The sequence below is a fragment of the Lycorma delicatula genome, chromosome 4 (genome assembly GCF_047948215.1).
Source record: "Lycorma delicatula isolate Av1 chromosome 4, ASM4794821v1, whole genome shotgun sequence".
Taxonomy (NCBI): domain Eukaryota; kingdom Metazoa; phylum Arthropoda; class Insecta; order Hemiptera; family Fulgoridae; genus Lycorma; species Lycorma delicatula.
Genome location: NC_134458.1, coordinates 65,132,744 through 65,151,979, shown reverse-complemented (window position 1 = coordinate 65,151,979; position 19,236 = coordinate 65,132,744). Strand labels below are relative to the sequence as shown.

General features: G+C 32.4%; 1 protein-coding gene across 4 annotated transcripts in view; it reads right to left on the bottom strand.

Moving 5' to 3' along the window:
• The window catches only part of LOC142323486 (uncharacterized), a 207,888-nt gene that overhangs the window by 153,863 nt on the left and 34,789 nt on the right, over nucleotides 1-19,236 (bottom strand). Inside the window, exon 1 of one of the 4 annotated variants that reach the window (XM_075363202.1) lies at nucleotides 8,161-8,246. The exons of the other annotated variants lie outside the window; for them this stretch is intronic. Coding sequence (XP_075219317.1) covers nucleotides 8,161-8,239 — 79 coding nt within the window. The 5' untranslated portion in view covers nucleotides 8,240-8,246. Of the gene's footprint in view, nucleotides 1-8,160; nucleotides 8,247-19,236 lie in introns of those variants that run through there. 4 annotated transcript variants of the gene reach the window in all.

The window sequence follows — 19,236 nt, the reverse complement described above, 5'->3', positions numbered from 1 at the left end:
AAGTACATAAGTAAATTATAAAAGTAATTTACCAGCGACTCGCACTACGACCGAGATGATGTCACTCTTAATTCTGTGAATCCATCACAGCGACACGGTTTACCCCATTAACTGATGATACCGTACTTAAGAATAGCGTAATTTTCTTTTTCATAACACGGGTCCTTCGTGATTATTAGTTCACCATCCAGAAAACCTTACTTTTGATCGGGGCAATAATTTTTGGGCTAAGTTTGTAAAATCGATCCAGTATATCGGAGATCCCTTTAATAAGAACAGTAGTGTTCTTCGGTTAGATATCGCTGACGAGCAACCCGAAGGACGGTGATTATCGAAAATGAAAAGCGATTATCTCGACATTCTTTGCCGGTGACGTATAATCTTAAAGCCGACCAATAACAAAGTTATTCCTCCTGAATACGATAGTGTCGGCTTCAAAATATTCTTACGGCGTGACAGAGCGGCCGATAAACGGAAACGAACGGTTCTAAAACGCTAGAAGAACCTTAAATTTAGATATACTCTCGTGAATAAGGACACGTTAAGAAACATATTTTTGAAAAGAAATTTCTTTCGTTAAATTTATAAATTAAAATAACGCACTCATTTTCATAAGAGAGATTAAGCGCAATAAAGATGTTATATAAAAGATTCTAGCAAAGATTTAACTGAAGTAGGGTTACGATAAATTTTGTATGAAATAAATTTTCCAAGCCGTTTTTTTTCCAAAATCTAGTAGTTTAGGAAAAAGAAGCTTTAAGAAAAAATCTAAGTCTCTTTTTACTACATTTTATTTTCATAAAAAGTTTTCTACCGCAATTCGTATAACGAACGTCAATTTAATAAGATCGACTTATCGATAGGGGATGAAACTCCTCCTCGAGTTTCCGAAAATACACCAGCTTCTAAGTACTATAGGAAACTACAAGCTTACAAGTTTTTAATCGAGATTGTTCGAGCAGTTATAAAAAAAAAATGTTTTTCAGAAAGCCTTTATTTTTTGGTCCGGGTCATAAATTTTGGACACATAAAGTGTCGAGCCATAAAGTTTGTAAAATCGACACAGTATATCGGAAACCTCTTAATAAATTTCACCTTGAAAAATCTGAAGGAGACCGTCTTCAGTTTAAACTGAAGACGGTCGCACAGCGGATTTCAGTGGGTGACTTCGAACACAGTAAAGGAAGCGTTAATACGAAATAAACATTGACCGTGCTCCGACGAGCCACCAGCTCTAACCCAGTCAATGAATGTAACGATGGCGATGATAATTAAAATCGATGTCGACTTGCACAAAGAAAAAAATTCGGGACGCACTCGTCACTCAGAGCAGTGAAATGAAAAAAGCTGAAACGTAGCCGACCTAGTCTATCGCTACACAATAATAACCTTCTATTAATTGTACACACACCACTCATTCATACACTACCGGTTCACCTAACAATACTAAGAACTTATAATGATATACTTAATAATAATAATTCAAATCGTAGTACTCAGGAAATTTAATTTCATCCCAAAAAGAACTAAAAGTAAATTTTATTTTATTTAACGGTTAATAAAATTATTTTTTATTTTTGGAAATTTTTATCAAATTAATTTTTTTCACTTACCGCTTTTGTATTTTCTATTACTTTCGTTGAGATTTCCGCTTCAACAAAATGTTTTACGTAGAATTAAATTAAAAACACATAGTATTATAGAGGTATACGTTTACCATCTCGTTCCCCGTATAAAATGAACTGCAACTATTACGATCTGACAAATAAGAGAACTATTATCAGAATGAAATTAAGATAGTTTATTACTATCATAATTTCGATTAATATTTTTAATTAAATATACTTCTTCCATAATCCGATCATCGTGTTTAAATTTTACTCGTTCATTAATTAAAACTCGGTCGATGTTTTTTATCGTATTGTTTTTGTTTGTAATTACTCGTATTATTTTTTCCTTATTGTTATTATTATTCTATTTACAAGGTTGTAAATGTTCATGAAAGTATTTTTAACAGTTCTAAATCGCATATAAATATAATAGATAGAAATCTAATTACACTGATTTCGTAAGGGATAACGGACATAGATTTTTCGTGTATAAAAAAACATGCAAATATTTGAAATGAATAGCGACAAATTTAAACCCTTTACTCTCTGAAACATATACTTAATAAAAAATATCGATGAGAATATATATATATGTATATATATATATATATATATACGTATTTATTTATTTAACGAAAGAGTATCATTTGACCTCGATAGCCGGATTAGGAAAATATATTTCATTTAAATTATTCAAATAATAATATCGATAAAAATAGTTCTATTATCTGCCAAAAATTGAATAGCAGCAGAATAGTTCGTCTTATACCGGTGGCCGAGACAGTAAAGATACCTCTCTATAATATGAGTAATATATGCCTTTAATTAAATTCCATAATAAAACGTTGCGGTGAAGCAGAGTTTAGAACGAAAGTAAAAGAAAAAACAAAAGCGGTAAACGAAAAAGTTAACTTTATAAAAGATTACATTTTGCTACTAAGATGTGATTCGCTTAACTATTTATTAACATAGAAATTTATTTGTTTATTAAAAAATAACATTTTAATTTGTGGCCGCAGTACCGTTATTCCACAAATCAACAATAATAAAACAAATAACGAAGGGCAGGCTATTCGATGTATCAAACCCTTGAAAAATCATGTACATATAAATAGTATACATTAATAAACAAAAACATATCTGAAATATTAATTTTATTCATTATTGCTCGAATTAAAAAAAAAATCTCAAATTACACGATATACTTCTTTACTTATATTTTCTCCATATTCCTTTTATTTAAATCTTACCACCATACAAAAGAATTTCAGCAATAGGCTACGTGCGAATGAAAATAATTTTAAAATTCCGGATAAAAGTCGATTAAAATAAACTAACATAACTTACCTGTTCTTAAACTTCTTCTTTTCTCCCTATTTGAATCATTTATGCCATTGAGTTCGTTTAAAGACGTGCATGCGTAAGTACACACATAGGTACAAAAACATTCAGGGATACCTTTTTGCGAATTAGTGACACACAAAGCCGTAAAATTCTCTCTTGGGAAATATTTTGGGGATTCTATTATATAAAACTAAATTTGAAGTGTAGTTATTAAAGGAAGTGTTTGAAGGGAGAAATCTTAAGTCTGGAATGTAATTTTTTTTCACTAAACTCAATACAATTTATGCTTAAAAAACATTTTACAGTCGATAAATCGAGAATTTAAGCTGGCAATTAACATAAGTTAATTTTTCGGTAATCGACGAGCTTAACTGCTCCCTACAAGTCGAATAACACTCAGTAACGTCACCGAACGACTATCATACCGCATCAGCCGGCTTCGAGTTAAGTTTAAAAAAGTAAAATCAATTTCTTCGTTTAGGTCGTATATCGATCAGCCGATTCATTTATGAAAGCGAAAAGAACCAGACTTATGTAGGTATATATTTACATTATTTTTTTGCAATTTTAATTATTTTACTGAAGAGTAAACGATCGGTTTACGTAAATTTAATAAACACACCGTAGTATTCGTTTGTGAGATGTCGCTGAAGAAGTGACGGCCTTCAGGAAGAAAGAACCGTTCTCGAACAAGTAATCATTTAACGGTAAGATTTCCTACCGAGTGAAAGAGAGAGAACGTATGAATAAAAATCGATTATTTTTAGGAAGGTATGTGATGTACCGTAACGCAAAAAAACCCCTAAAATTGATTGCGACGATCGGCAGCCGTCAGAAATTACATCGGACGATGTCGGGGACAACACCTAGATGCATCTAGATACTGTCGGCTACAGACCGAAGTTCTGCACGATTAACGGAGAGAATAATGCGAAGAGAGGAAGGACGGGAAAATCTAACGTCAAGGGTAAAAGAATTTGAAATGAGGGCGTGGTCCTCCCGACATCGACGACAAAGCGCATTCATCTCCCCAAAGATTGAAATACCGCCCCACCGCTGATCTCGAAGAATCTGTTTCAAAAGATGAGGTACAAACAAAAGAAAAATAGATTAGAATCACGCAACTACGTAAAAAGAAAACAAACGGATCAGATAGGCGGAACAAACGATGCGGTTCCCTCTTTCCTGAGGGGAAACCGATTACCGAAATATGCAATGGAAAGTGTTTGTTGCCGGAAACAAAGGAACGAAGATGAAACTGTAAAACATAATGATAGAAAAACGCCTGATGTTTGGAACGTAACGATCGATAAAACTATTCATTAAAATAAAACAGATAGTAGAATAAAAAAAGTTTATATATATATATAAATATATAAATATTTAAGTATTTATATATAAATATTTACGAAAGTAATGAAATGCAGTAGAAATAACAAAGATGGACCACTGAATGTGAAAATAGGAGGATAAAAGATTATGGAGGTAGAAGAATTTTGTTATTTGGGAAGTTGAATTACTAAAGATGGACGAAGCAGGAGCGATATAAAATTCCGAATAGCACAGGCGAAACGAGCCTTCAGTCAGAAATATAATTTTTTACATCAAAAATTAATTTAAATGTCTGGAAAAGATTTTTGAAAGTATATGTTTGGAGTGTCGCTTTATATGGAATTGAAACTTGGACGATCGGAGTACCTGAGAAGAAAAGATTAGAAGCTTTTGAAATGCGGTGCTGTAGGAGAATGTTAAAAATCATACGGGTGGATAAAGTGACAAATGAAGAGGTATTGCGGCAAATAGATGAAGAAAGAAGCATTTGGAAAAATATAGCTAAAAGAAGAGACAGACTTATAGGCCACATACTAAGGCATCCTGGAATAGTCGTTTTAATATTGGAGGGACATGTAGAAGGAAAACATTGTGTAGGCAGGCAATGTTTGGAATATGTAAAACAAATTGTTAGGGATGTAGGATGTAGGGGGTATACCGAAATGAAACGACTAGCACTAGATAAGGAATCTCGAAGAGCTGCATCAAACCAGTCAAATACCTGAAGACAAAAAAAAATTTTTAAGGAGAAATTTGACAGAAAGCAGTACAGTAAAAATTGTATGATTTTTGGGGGGAATTTTTTAACATAAATTTATATTTCAATATAAAAAAATAAACAAATTCCTCATTATCCTGGAAGTATTAGTCGTATTATTCTTACCTAATACCATTTTGTCGTTTATCTCTTATACGATCTGTGAGAGTATACAGATTTAAATACTAAAGGCGTAACAATAATTTTAAAGTTCCCGACATTTGCATAGAGATCAAACTTTAATCCCACCCGCAATATTAAATAATTTTTTCTCCCGCTAGCTTATCTATTTACGATTTATTTATTTATTTAAAAGTTTAAATTTCGGTATCGAATATGTACTGTGTTTAAAAATTGTAGAACAATATATAAATCGACTGCAGTAATTTTATTTTCGGGTAATATTTGGAAAACATTTACGAATTTAAAAGCTGGGATCTGTTCGTAGCTTTTCACAACGATACAAACGACATAGGAAAGCACTTCTATCGGCCACTTTACCGCTTTCGCAAATTAATAGATTTCAAATAAATAATTATACTCGAGATCTAAACAAACTAAAGAATGGAAACGATTGGATAAAAACTAAAGAATCGATCGATCGTCCGGTCTATTGATTCTTACAAAATGTAGGATATATAACGGATGAACAGTTTATTTACAAAACAAAGCGTTTTGTAATGTAGTAACGATTTTTACTTTGTGAAAAACACTCGTATTGACACTGATGAATTCGTCGAACGACGACATGTAAAAACATTTTATTTAAAATGGCTTTCTACATACATACACACACGGAATCGGTCTTCCAGACAGTCTCTTTAGAATTACTGCTCAGTTCCTTCATTATACTTAGAAAATGAGTCTTTTAATTCGTTTTAGGGATGAATTTTTCATGCGATTCATTAATACACACGGTTAAATATACGTAGTTAAATAACATTCTTTAATAAATATTTATTATCGATAAACTTCTGTATTTTATTTATTTATAATTTATCGAGTACTTTATTAAAATATATTTGATATAAGTAAGTAGTATTTTATATATTAAGTAGTATTTTATATAAGTAAGTAAGTATTTTATATAAGTACAGAAATCTCACGAATACGCGCGCTATTTCCGCGTTCATTCCTGCCGTTCTGATTCTGCCGCTACATCGTAACATGTGCAGGCGTCGAATTCGAGTCGAAATCTAAAGTATGTTGTTTTTCAAGACTTCATAAGAGTAAATGAAATAAACATTAAGAATAAATGTTTTACGGTAATTCTGATACAAAACCTGATTCGGTGATACCGAAAACGTTGCTTTTTTTTAAATAATGCGTGGTCATATACCAAGTTGTCATATACAAGTTCCCCCGATGACCTCGATCTCATATTAAATTTAAACAGGCGACAGCCGCAACATTGTAACGCGCCTTCGCCTAATGTAGCACTATTATTCGTTTTACCGACCGCAGTAGATTCTTCTTTATTTATCAATTTACTACCGAGAGCGGTCATTTAATTTTTATTTTTTTCTCCCGTTATTTTATTTATTTTTATTTTTTTATTTAGTTAAAAGACGAAAACGGATAAATATTCATCGGGCAGCCGTACCTTTTTTTATTTGAGGTTCCTGTTATCGCACATTTAGAACCGAAACGGAAAAAAAAAAATTTTAACCGCCGGCTAAGATGCGTATTATAGTTTTCTCTTGTATGTCCGTTTCGATAAAATAAGGCGATAACATAAAACTTTTATTTTAATAGGATCAAGTTACAACGAATCTCCATAACCGAACACCGGATTATAGAAATTCGTTTTACTGTTGGCAGATTTTTATCGTCTTATTTTTAGAATGTCATAAATGATAAGTGTATTGCATTACTGTCTGGAAATCGGCCGAGATTAAGCGGTGAAGAAAGCCTCGAGGAAAAATTCTGATATTTTTCCATTTAAACGTATTTTTCTCATCGTTTATTTTTTTATAAAAATATAATCCCTCTTTTCTAATCTAATCGACCCGTAATTGTAATTCGGTTCCCGTTCTCGTTTATCGTACAAAGAAGTATTTATGTCTACAAGACGCAGACGTTTACTGAATCCGTAAAAATCTGTATTGTTCTTTAAATCATAATCAATCGTTCGTCAGACTACACGTTAAATCTATTCCGCAAGATTATGGAAATATCGGATTAAATTCTAAAAAAAGTTTATAATTTACTTTGAATTTAAAGTCATCAAAATCCGACCTTCCGCTTTCGAAACGGCTAAGGGTGAATTAAAAGACTACGTAATTTCGTTAAGTTATTTTACCCGGTGCCTACCGTCCAACACGGAGGGGAGACGTTAATTGATCTGATGCGGTGTTATTCTGACAGGCGGTTGTATCGTCCTAAAAACTAAACGTAAGACCCTAATTTTATTCGTTTTTGAAGCGAAATAAGACTTATAATAAAAATTAATACCGCTCTTAAAAACGTTTAAACAATTTTTATTTATAATTCGATCTGAATTAAGATCGTTTTGCCGGGTGCCGCAACAACTGTTTTTTGAATTATACAATCGTTTTTACGGTCTCTGACATCAGCAGCGAAACGGTTCTGCCCGATCCGTACCAATATATTTTCCGATTAAAAATAATAAAAGCTAAGTTACTGAACTTTTTGTTCCGGCATTCCACACAGGGTATTTACGTTGGTAAATACTCAAAGTATTAATACCGATTTCGGGTCGTATTCGGACAAAGAGGTCTCTTTGTCCGAATACGAATCAGTCGCAGGTACGCTTTAAACAATTTTACTGTATAGCAGAGCAAAATGGAATAAAGACAGTCTTAAAATTGACTAGAAAATACGAAACGATTGGCGTTAACCCTGGAGTTCTTAAGAGAAGCGATGACCTTTATTTTAAATCTTCGCAGAAAAAAATTAAAACCCTTCCATAAAAATCTCTATCGGACGGTATCGAAAAATACCATAACCGGCCTAACGAAATAACAATATTTTCCAAGCCTTTGAGACCGTCATCGACACGTCGCGGTAATAGGCCGATCGAAAAACTACACTTACAATTTTTTAAGCGTTCGTGTTAAAATATGAAAAAAATTTTCATTTATATGTTTAACATACCGCTTAGCTGGTAGACAGAGCCGACTACGGAAGACTGCGACAGAAGTAGAGATCGAGCTGAAGCGAAGCTTATCGTCATTCGTACGTCCATACCCTACTGCTAAACGAATGAACGTTACGACAATTTTATACACGAGCCGACTCCTACAATAAATCCCCGCCATATTCTCAATAAGACAATAGACGGTGAACGACAAAGAAAGCGCCGATCGCATACTTTATAACGTAACATAGCTTACGATTTAATTTTTTTTTTTTAATCTGTTGCAGTTTATAGTCAAATAGAATACCTAATGCCGATCAAAATCGTCCGAAGAGCTCTTTTATTTTCTTCAATCAAATTCTTACCTCGTTAGAGTATTTTTCGAATCGCTGAGAATACGAACGACAAAAAAGTCGATCGATCGATCGAGTTCCCATCGGATACTCCGCCTTCCTAATAAGACATAACATTTTACTTTCCCGTTTGTTAAAGAAAACGATACAGGAAAAGTACTCCTCTGGATAAAAAAATGAGCTTTCCCTACTTTTGTATTTTTTTAATTTTTAGGACCCCTAATTCAAGAATACTCATCTTCGGTTTATAAATCTTAAGTGTGAGTGTTTGTTTGTTTGTCAGCCTATATTTTTTTTATACCACAGGAACTACTTCACATTCTGTATGAAATGTGGAGCAATAAAGTTTGTATAAGAGGAAGTAATCGTGTTAATTGTTTAAAAACGAGATGGTGGATAGATAACGAGGAAGCTATAATTCCTAAGAGGACGGACTTATGAAAAGTATACTCGCGTGCGTATTAACTTATCAAAAAATAATATAACCGAGAAAAACATCCAGAGTAACAAACACAATTTTTTTGAAAAACAAATTTGTGAAATTATCCCGCCTCTAAAAATTTGATTTTTATAATTTTCTCCAACTTTTGACGATTTCAAGAAATCTTTTATTATTTTTCCCCGAACTAGGCGTTATCAGGACAGGATCAGTATTCGACCCTTATCAAAGAGTCGTGGTAAATGACCTGCTGAAAAATAATAGCTCTATCGACTTTTTGCCGTCCCATCCCAGTCGAATTTAAAAAATATATTTTTCTCTAAATAAAGTATTATCTGTTTAATAACAACTTTTTTACCCCTATCGGAGGTTAACGGATAATAAATATTCCGCACCTAAAACGGATTACAACAGAAAAGTAATAACACAATTTTCAAAACTTAAAATTTTTTATTACGCATTAAATTTTATAAAATTCAATTTTCGTTCGTAATATCATAATTTAAGGAGTTATTATCATTGTTTAATAAAAAACAGTAGAAGTTATAATAGAAAAAAGGGTCGTTTGTCGGCCTCTGGCGCCGTGTTTCCACGGCGCTAGTGTCACTGCATCGGTGATTTTATTTTCTTTGTAATTCCTATGCAAATACTAAGACAATATAAAATCTATACAGTGGAAGTGCCCTACCTCGTAATTTTAAAAACTACACCTTCGTAGGTGCCGGGACCGCTTTTGCGAGAAACGTAGTTTGCCGGTCGAGGCCGGGCAATGTGCCTATTCCCTATAGATATACGCTCAGGTACCGCCAAAAGGACCTACGGTTCGTACAGATGGCTGGCCTTCTCCCAGCCAGTGGTGCTTTACCATCTTGCTACCGCTTTTTCCATCCAGTACGCTCCTTCAACACCTTTTCCGGTAGAGGTAGATCTTGTGGTCAACCAGTGTTTTCAACCCTTTGGCAGGTCTGAGAAGCAACTCTTTTCCGCCCCACTTGGCCAAAGGTTAAGGCTTTTATTTTTACTTATTTAAACAGATACTCTTGCATGATATCTATTTTTAGTAGACAACCACTTGAAGTATGAGTTTTTAATTTAGATTATTCGAAGTCTAGTGTTTGTTGACGTGATGGCACCCGCAAAGAATTTAATTTGCTTTCTGGGTTGTCGGGTAGTAGAACTCCTTACAGTAATAGTGTAATTCTCTCTGTTGATCGTGCCTCCGTTCATTCTGATATTCTGTTTCAAAACATTTCAGCTGTCTTGGTCCTCACTGGAAAAACTTCAGTCAAAGGATTTAAACGTTGACTCTTGACCGGAAAAGTTTGTCAATAAATTATTTGATTTAATGACTGGTATGAAAAATGACATATCTCTACTCGTAAACAAGATCTCTAGTTTGATTGCTGAAATATCAATTTGAGCTGTGCTAGCAGACTTATACAACCAGCTAATTGATGCACTAGGAACAAAAAAATAATGATGAAAATGTAATAAGCTTCAATCAAATGACAACTACAACATAACAAAAAAAAAACTTTTGAAAATAAGAAAAAGGTTAATCAGAAAAATAACGAGATTAACCACAATGTCAATGCATTGAAGAAATGAGAGGAAGTCAACAAGTCTGAGAAAGGTAAATTGGTTGCTCCAATGAAATATAGTATGGAGAAGGCAAGTGAAAAAGATTGGACAATTGTTAAATTTCATAGTAAGGCTCCAAAAGAGAAGAAAATTAGTAAGAAAAAGGTTATAGTTGATAGCGGTAGGAAATTTTCAAATGGTAAAGCTTAAAAGAAAAGCCTTATTTGTCACCAGGTTTAGCCCTACTACTACAGGTAATAAGACTGAAAAGATCATCATTGAATCCATTTCAGTTAAAGAGATGAACTTCACTAAGTTGGCTACAAAAAGAGCAGATTATAGCGCTTTTCACATTGAGGTGGGTAAATCCAATTTCAATCAGGTTTCAAATTCAATGGTGTGGCCTTCCATTTGGTTGGCCTTTCCATTCCGTGGTTTGTTAAAACCTAACCAGTTTTTTGTTCTGGTAGTAATTATAAGAGAACTGAAGAGGCAGGCAATTCTGTTCGCATTAATGATTTGCAAATCCCTTCCAGTAACACATTAGAATGTTAAGAGATCTTTCACAAAATCATGAATTTTTTATTTCTGTACCAAATAGTTCTTTTGAAATCACTGATGTTACTAAGTCTTACTTGAACGACAGTTCTGTGTCTTCTGATTATTTTCCCAACAGTTTTCTGATGTACAGAGCTGACCATAAAGACGATATTTCTAGAAAGAAATTTGATGACGATTTCTGATTGTATTTCAGTCTTCAATTCAGAGCTGTCACAGAAGTGATTTAAAACTTGAACTTGAATGTGTGGATTAAAAATAAAATGAGAGATGGAAATAATCTATTGTTGAGTAATCATTATTTTAGATCTGATTCGCTCTCTAATTTTACTCGAATCATATTTTAATGAAGTAGCTAAGTTTATTGATCTAAGTTTTTATGGTGCGTCGGTCATTGGTGATTTTAATGCACCTAACATTGATCGGATGAATTATTCTATTAAGCCTAATGATAATTTTTATGTTAAAAAGAAAGCTAATTTTCTTCTTAGTTTCATGGATGATCTTGGTGTAAAGAAGTTTAATTATTATGTTCCCAAGAGCAGTTAAAATGTTCTTGATACTGTATTACCTAACATCGAGGTTGATGTAGCCCCGGAAACTGATCATCTTGTGTCTCCTGATGCACATCATGATCCCCTTGATAATTATATAAAAGCTGAGGAAGTAGTTTCATCAAATTCTTAAATGCTTATTTTTGATTTTCATCTGGGTGACTATTCTGGTCTTTATAAATCTATTAGGCAACAGGACTAGAACAGTGTTTTTCCTCCTGGTGACATTAATGTAGCTGCTTTTCATTTTGTTGGATTAATTTATAAGCATATGGAAAATCATATTCCTCAAAAAAGCTCGTCGCTACTCAAGAGGTTTCCTGGATGGTTTTCCATCAGACTGACACGGTATTTAAAATTTTAAAAAATATTGAACATAAAGATCTGAGTGTGACATTCACTGTTTAAATTTTCAGAATTTTGAAAATAAGCTAAACTACTTTTAGCGTGGCTCTTATAAAATTTCTAGAGCTAGGGCTGCAGAGGCTGATTTCAAATATGATCACAAAACTTGTTTAAATACAAACAATAAACTTTGTTTTAATGAAAACATTGCTGTGAGGCCAGTAAAAAAAAGGACAGTAGGATAATGATTGATGCAGAAGAGTAGTGTGAGAAACTTGGTTCTTGTTTTTATTCTATATTTTGAATGAATAATCCCACAAATACTGTCATCTATGATGGGAATTACAATATCGATGTCCCTTGTTTCAAATAAGGAAGTATTAAGGGTCATCAAGTCACTTAAACCTAGAACTGCAGCTAGTATTGATGGTATTTCACCATTTAAAATCTGAGATCTGTGTGATTGTATAGTTTCAGTATTCTAACAGCTGTTTAACTTAAGTTTAAGTAGTAGTAGCATTTCTAGTCGATATACTGCTCCATCTGGTGTTCCTCAGAGGTTCTAATTTGAGTTCTCTACTTCCATTTTTTACATATATGATATCGCCATCTTTATTTCTTCTAAGATCCTTTTGTTTGTCAAAATGTCAAAATTTGCACTAAGATGAATTGTAAAGATAATTAGTTGATTATGCAGAGTGACATTAATAGGATAGATGAATGAACTATTGTTAAGGGAATGTCCCTCAATCTAGAAAAAAGCATTTTCATTACGTATTCCAGAAAGACATTGAAAATTAAAAGATTTTATGAAGTCGATCAGGTCGAATACGTAGAGAAGAAGCAGTTACAGACTTGGGTTAACAGCATCCAAGCAAGGAGAAACCTTGGACTGCTTTTATTAGTCTGTTGTGTGTTTCAAGATGTTCAATTGATCCTTCATCTGTATAAGACAATGGCTAGACCAGTGCCTGAACACTATGCCCCAATTTGGCATTATAATAGAAATACAATTCTAATTTAACTGAAGATGTTCAAAACGCCTTTTTTTATTTTTTACATATTGAGGTTTTGGTGAGACATCTTCTGATTATAAGGCCCAATGTAGTTTCTGGGATCTTAGTCCCCCCCCCCCAACCCCCCCAATGATCGGCTGTTGTTTCAGGATGTTATATTTACAATTCTCAGGGTGGAAGTATTCTCCCCAAAAATTTCTCACTAGGAAGTATTCTCAGTGATACAACCAATGTTGGTTTACCAATGCCTTATATAGATCCAGAAAGAATCGTCCTTTTCTTTGGATGCAGCAGCCAGGCTCATTGGTTCCTTTGGCAAGGTGCTTAGAAAAAATTAATTTTTATCTTTTTGGTTCTGTAGATGTTGTTGCTGATGGTATTTCATTAGTAAGGTAAGCCACCAGTTGTAAGTAATTAGACAACCCTTATTAAAATTTTATTTGTGATAGTTTGTGGATGGCTAAAAGGGAAGCTATAGAAGCCATAAAAAATTTAAAAAAATATTATTTATGTTTTATTTTACCTTAACATCAAGTAGCTTAACGAATGAATTATTTTATAGTTTTTATAAAATTATACTGTTGTAACAAATCTTTCTGGAAGTTTATTATTTTATAGTTCTTTTCATAACTAAAATATTGGAAATAAATAAGGTCGATGAAAGTTTTAAACTTAATCCCCTTTAAAAGGATTAAATTTTAACCTGTACACAAGCACCGGGAAAGTTTCCCGACTGGAAAAGTTGCCAGAATTTCTTCTAAAAACCGTAAACCGGTAAAGATAAAAAATTTCGATGTAAATATTTTCGACTCCCCTTCGCTTTCTGTACGACAGAGGAAAACGATACGATATTTAAAGATAGAAATGGTTACATTTTTTTTTTCTATTTTTACAGATAAAAAATGCATTCAAGAAGTCAAAAACTTAGTTGAAATTATTTTTATTTATTTCTCATGAATTACATCGAAAATACGAACTTGTCGGAGTAATTTTTGAGTTTTAATTTTTTATTGTAATTTCTTTGATTTCAATCGTGGGCCGTATTATAAGGATTATTTTATTATACCAATTAATGATTTATTACAGAAGTATTTTAGCCGCGATACCGAATCGGATGTTCCGATGTTTAACGAGACGTTTCGTAAAAATTTAACGAGTTAAATAAATAAATGACATCATCTCTCCGCTTCTCGCTTAAAAAAGATTATAAAAACAGGCCGTCGGTGCGCGTGAATCGTACGGTCGGTGTAATAAACCGTGCGTTAGCTTCTCCCGCAGGCCTTTTCAGAAGTAATACATGACGAACCGAGTTCATCGTGTATTATTTCTAACAAATTTTGCGATTTAGGTCAAGAGATAGATTCTCGATAGAGACATCTCCAACTCTTGTAGCACGCGTGTAATGAAGTGTACGGCTCGCAGACGCTGACCGACCGATCGATATAATTCCCGACTGTATTTTCTTACCCCGGAACTCAAAAAATGATCGAGCATGATCAGAACGCGAAAGAAATTCTCTATTTATTATCGCTGAAATTTTCTTATCTTCAATCATAAATTATAATTCACAAATTAAATTCAGTCGTTTATCTCAACGGCTAGCGAACGCACGACAGTACAAAAGTTAAAATAGGTTTCGCAGTGGCTCTCGTGAAGAATTTTTCTTCGTATAATTTCAGCGCAAAGAATTTTCAATGAAACACGAGTTCGGCTGAATCCGAAAACCGAATAAACTTTTATATTTTAATTTTATCGGAGAAAGTCATTTCGTCAATCGTAATATTTTATAAACGGGAATAAGATTACATAAAATAGAAGAATCGATAGAGAAATGCGAATGAGAGCCGATAAAGACTATTTCTATCACTTTATATCACTGGGTTAGTAATAATGAAATTTATTTATTTTATAACCGTTTCTTTGTATTATCAATCATTATATTACAAATATCAAAATATCATATATTACAAATCGTTAAAAAAACGGGGCATTTTTTGTAATAAATTTCTCTACTTCCCCTAATAATTTCATTTTATTACATTATTTTGTTTGTTTCATTACTTATTTTGTTTATTTTCGATTTAAAAAGAGAACTTCAACAATTTGACAGATTAATTTTTTTAAAATCAAAATAAAAATTTATGCGTAAATATAGTTTCATTTTAATCTACTTTTTTTATTAATTTACAAAAAATGTAACACTTCTTATCGTTGAATTATTCTTTAATTTCTCTTATTCTTTATTTTCTATTATTATATATATATATATATATATATATATATATATATATAATATTAATTTTAGTCGGATTAAAATTCTTTATTTTTTTATTATTATTTTTTTTCTAAACGACAACAGGATAACATCCAGTCACAGTTACTTTATGATATATGAATTTTATAGCGAACAAAAAATTCCGACCCGGTAACTAATAATAATTGTAATCGATTAAATATAATATAATAAAAATAGTGAAATAAATACGTGAAGAACGAAGAAAATAATACGCTATCGTGTCATATAACGAACTTTATAACGATACGACTAGTTACATTTAACCAATCGACTGCAAACGAGTATATATTAAAAAGAGTATTATTATAGACACACAAAAAAGAAGATGCACAGCGATAAGTTCGCAGCCGAAATCGTCTCGAGATAACGTTAAATACAATTATTACAAAAAAAGACGATGCGGTACAGCAAATGAAGGAAAAACAATGTAAGATTATCGAGGAAAAAGAAAAGCCATAAGTTTACATGTAGCCTATTTACTTTATAAAGTAAATAAAGCACCTAGGCAAGATCTGTACCTCGGAGGAATACAGAATGGAGATTATTAAATTAAAACTCAGATAAAATCGTATAGAAAATGAAGAAAGGAGATAAATCAATTAAGCATACATCCATACGCACACTCGCCTGCGCTTTTGTTTGTATATATATATATATATATATATATGTACTACTTAAATAAATTTCTTAGTGGAGTAGCTGAATAGGTAGTTAAAACCAGACAATATTTATAACTGTTACGAATCGCAACGTTCCTCCTAATCTCCTACGCTTTATCGAGTGCAACGCATACATACAATTTTCAAATTAAAATTCATTCCGTTTAAGCTAAACGGTAAAAAGTCCTAGAGCCCACAAATCCTAGGATATATAGAGTTATAAGAGAAATTACATCAGGAGCAATAATCGTTGAGTTTTATATCTGTTTCGAGTTACAACACAAAACAGACCCTGTAACTGAGAGGACCTACTGCAAATTTGGACTATTACTTTATGTTTACGGTGAAAGTGAGAGAGAATTTACGACCGCTAAAGTATTCGCGGGAACTATACAAAAAACTTTACGTCGAAAAACAGTTTCAACGTAAAGGACTGTAGGAATTCCATAGATTTATAAGCGAATAAATCGTTAATTACATTTAATGCGGTTTTGTTGTAGGCCGGCATTCCATAAGTCGGCGATCACTGCTGTAGATAATAAATGAAATGTAATGTATAAATTATACAAAATTAGAAAGAATGTTTTTATAGAAGCGAACGAATTAACCGGGAAAAATACATATTTTAAATCCCAGGAACGTGTCTACGAGTAGTGTCGTGGGGTCTCCTATTTCTTCAGGTTTAACTAATTTATTCTCGGAAATCTTTAAGCCTCGAAACATCACGTCGACGATAGATTGTTACGTTCACCCGTGATAAAATTTATCATAAACAGACGATAAATATATGCGATAAGGAGTTCAACGATTTCTCTAGAGACATGGTGTTCATTAAAGAAATGGATTTCGGTACGGTATGAAATTTCTTAATTCAATGTTTTCACATCTAAACGAAAAAATGTAAACAACAAAGCGTTCTAAGCGAACCGCATCCGGAAGATACTTAAATCATCTACAATCAGAGCGATATCTCATAAAAGATTCGTAATCACCGAATTAGCGGATAGAATTATAATTTTACCGATCCAAGAAGTTCAAATTTATCGATAAAAAAGAAGATGTTAAAGAAAAATAATTATCCTAAACAGATAAGCCTTTAAAGTGTAATTTAATAACACTTTAAAGAAGAATCTAAGAATCTACTCGTACAAATCGTATAATTATTAGGATGAAGCCTACCCTCAGAATTCGCTTCAAGCGTTGAATCCTGGTGATGAGGATCGGCCCGTTTTACGGATCACCAGCCAATGATGAAGAAGAGACGAAATATTTCTTAACGTTACCGTAGGTACCTGGAAATATTTCTACAGCTAAAAAATAATTTCTAGTCGCTTATCAAAATTATAAAAGTATGGATCATACATATATAGTACGTTAAAAAACAAAATAGATCTGGCAAATGCAGTACACAGTATTCCATCCAAAGACTACTACGCATAATAGATCGGACAGACTAACTGATATTTGTCAGAAACAACTCGCATCAAAATGAGAAATATATCGATCGTAATCGGAACAAATTCGAGTAACACTGATGCGATTATTCTGTGAATATAGCTACGTTTTCTTTTGGCTTTTCGAGAGTTTAAATGTTAAATTTCCCGTCTCGGAAGACGTGGAAGTTTAGAGGGTAAAGCATTCGTAGAACGGAATAACTTTTAAGAATATTAGTTTATTTATAAAGAGTGATTATAAATTTATTAATAAGAGCGATTAAAAATAATATTTAAAAATATTGTCGAGTTTTATCTATATATTTATGCCATATTATAGATTCATTTCCGATTACGTAGGATTATGTTAATGCATTTAAAGACTAGGTAATTACTTCAGTACGTAATAGTGTGAAAATATACAATTATTTATATTTACCTTAAAAAGAATTACACATAATAAAAATAAGGTGTTTAAAAAAAAAAGTAAAATAAAGGTACATCACAACATGTAAATTATTACTTTACTAGCAAATAGAAAGACACTGTAAAACAGAAACACACACCTAATTATTACCGGGTGATATATAAGAATGTAAACAACTTTATGCTGCATATCTGAGAGGGATTTAGAGGTAGAAAGAAATGAGGTTCAACATAGTTAAAAAAAACTCTGCATTATGGTGGGTTTTTAATTTCTGTCTGCCATCTTAAATCAAATTTAATATTTTTAAATAGGGAGGTGAACATATGACATATTATTTCGATTTAAAATTTTACAAGAAAAACTGTAGTGAACCCCGTTTTCCTGATAATGCCTTCATTATCGAGTTTTAACCATTCAAAATTGCAATGACGGAATAATCGCGTTAACAATAAAACGAGGTAAAACGCGCTGCATGAACAATTTTATTCCATTTTACATTCGTAATACATAAAATAACGATCTTTAAACAGTGCTGTAATATTGATGATGTTAATAATAATAAGCAATAACTAATAATTAACAACATAACATATTAAACGGCTACATCAACGGATATTATTTTCTAAATAAAATATAAATTCCAGTGTTAATATCGGCTGATATTTGTTACTTATTTTAAATGAAACAAATCAGCTGGAAATAGTTACTTAAAAAACGTATTAGAAATGAAATTGAGTAAATCAGCTGTTAATTTACAACAATGCAGTTTGTATTACGTTGAAACAATGCAACTTATTAACTCCTCGTTTCACCTTTTTACTTCAACGTATTTGTAATGGTAAAATTTGATAGTGCTAGTAAAAATTAAGTTGTTAACCCAGCGGTTCAAATTTGTTTTTCGTTGAAAGTTTTATTATTAATTTCCTCTTTAATTTTATTAAATATTAAATCTTCAAATAACAATGCCTTCTTTAAGTGAAACCGAAAGAATAACTCTGTTGATGATGTACGGGTATGGTCACAGAGTTCGGTCTTTACAAGAGGTATATGATTTATTTAATAATATATTTTCAAATAGAGCACCGGTAAGTAAATCGACTGTGATCAAGACAGTACAGCGATTTGAAGAAACCGCTACTGTAAAGAATCGTCCTCGCACCGGTACACCAACGAAATGTCAACTGATGCAAAGTCATTAGATGTATTGTAGACCTTTGTTAAAGACCCTCATTCTTAGATTCGGAAAGCTATTGTCCAACATGACATCAGTTATTTTTCAGTTCAAAAATTTCTTAATAGAAATAAATTTCACATTATAAGCTACACCCGGTGGAAGAACTTTCGGAACTATTTATGAAAGTCTCTCACACAACTAGCGCGACTAGTGGATGTATGTGTTACTACTGTGCTGCCCTTTGTCACGTGGTTACGT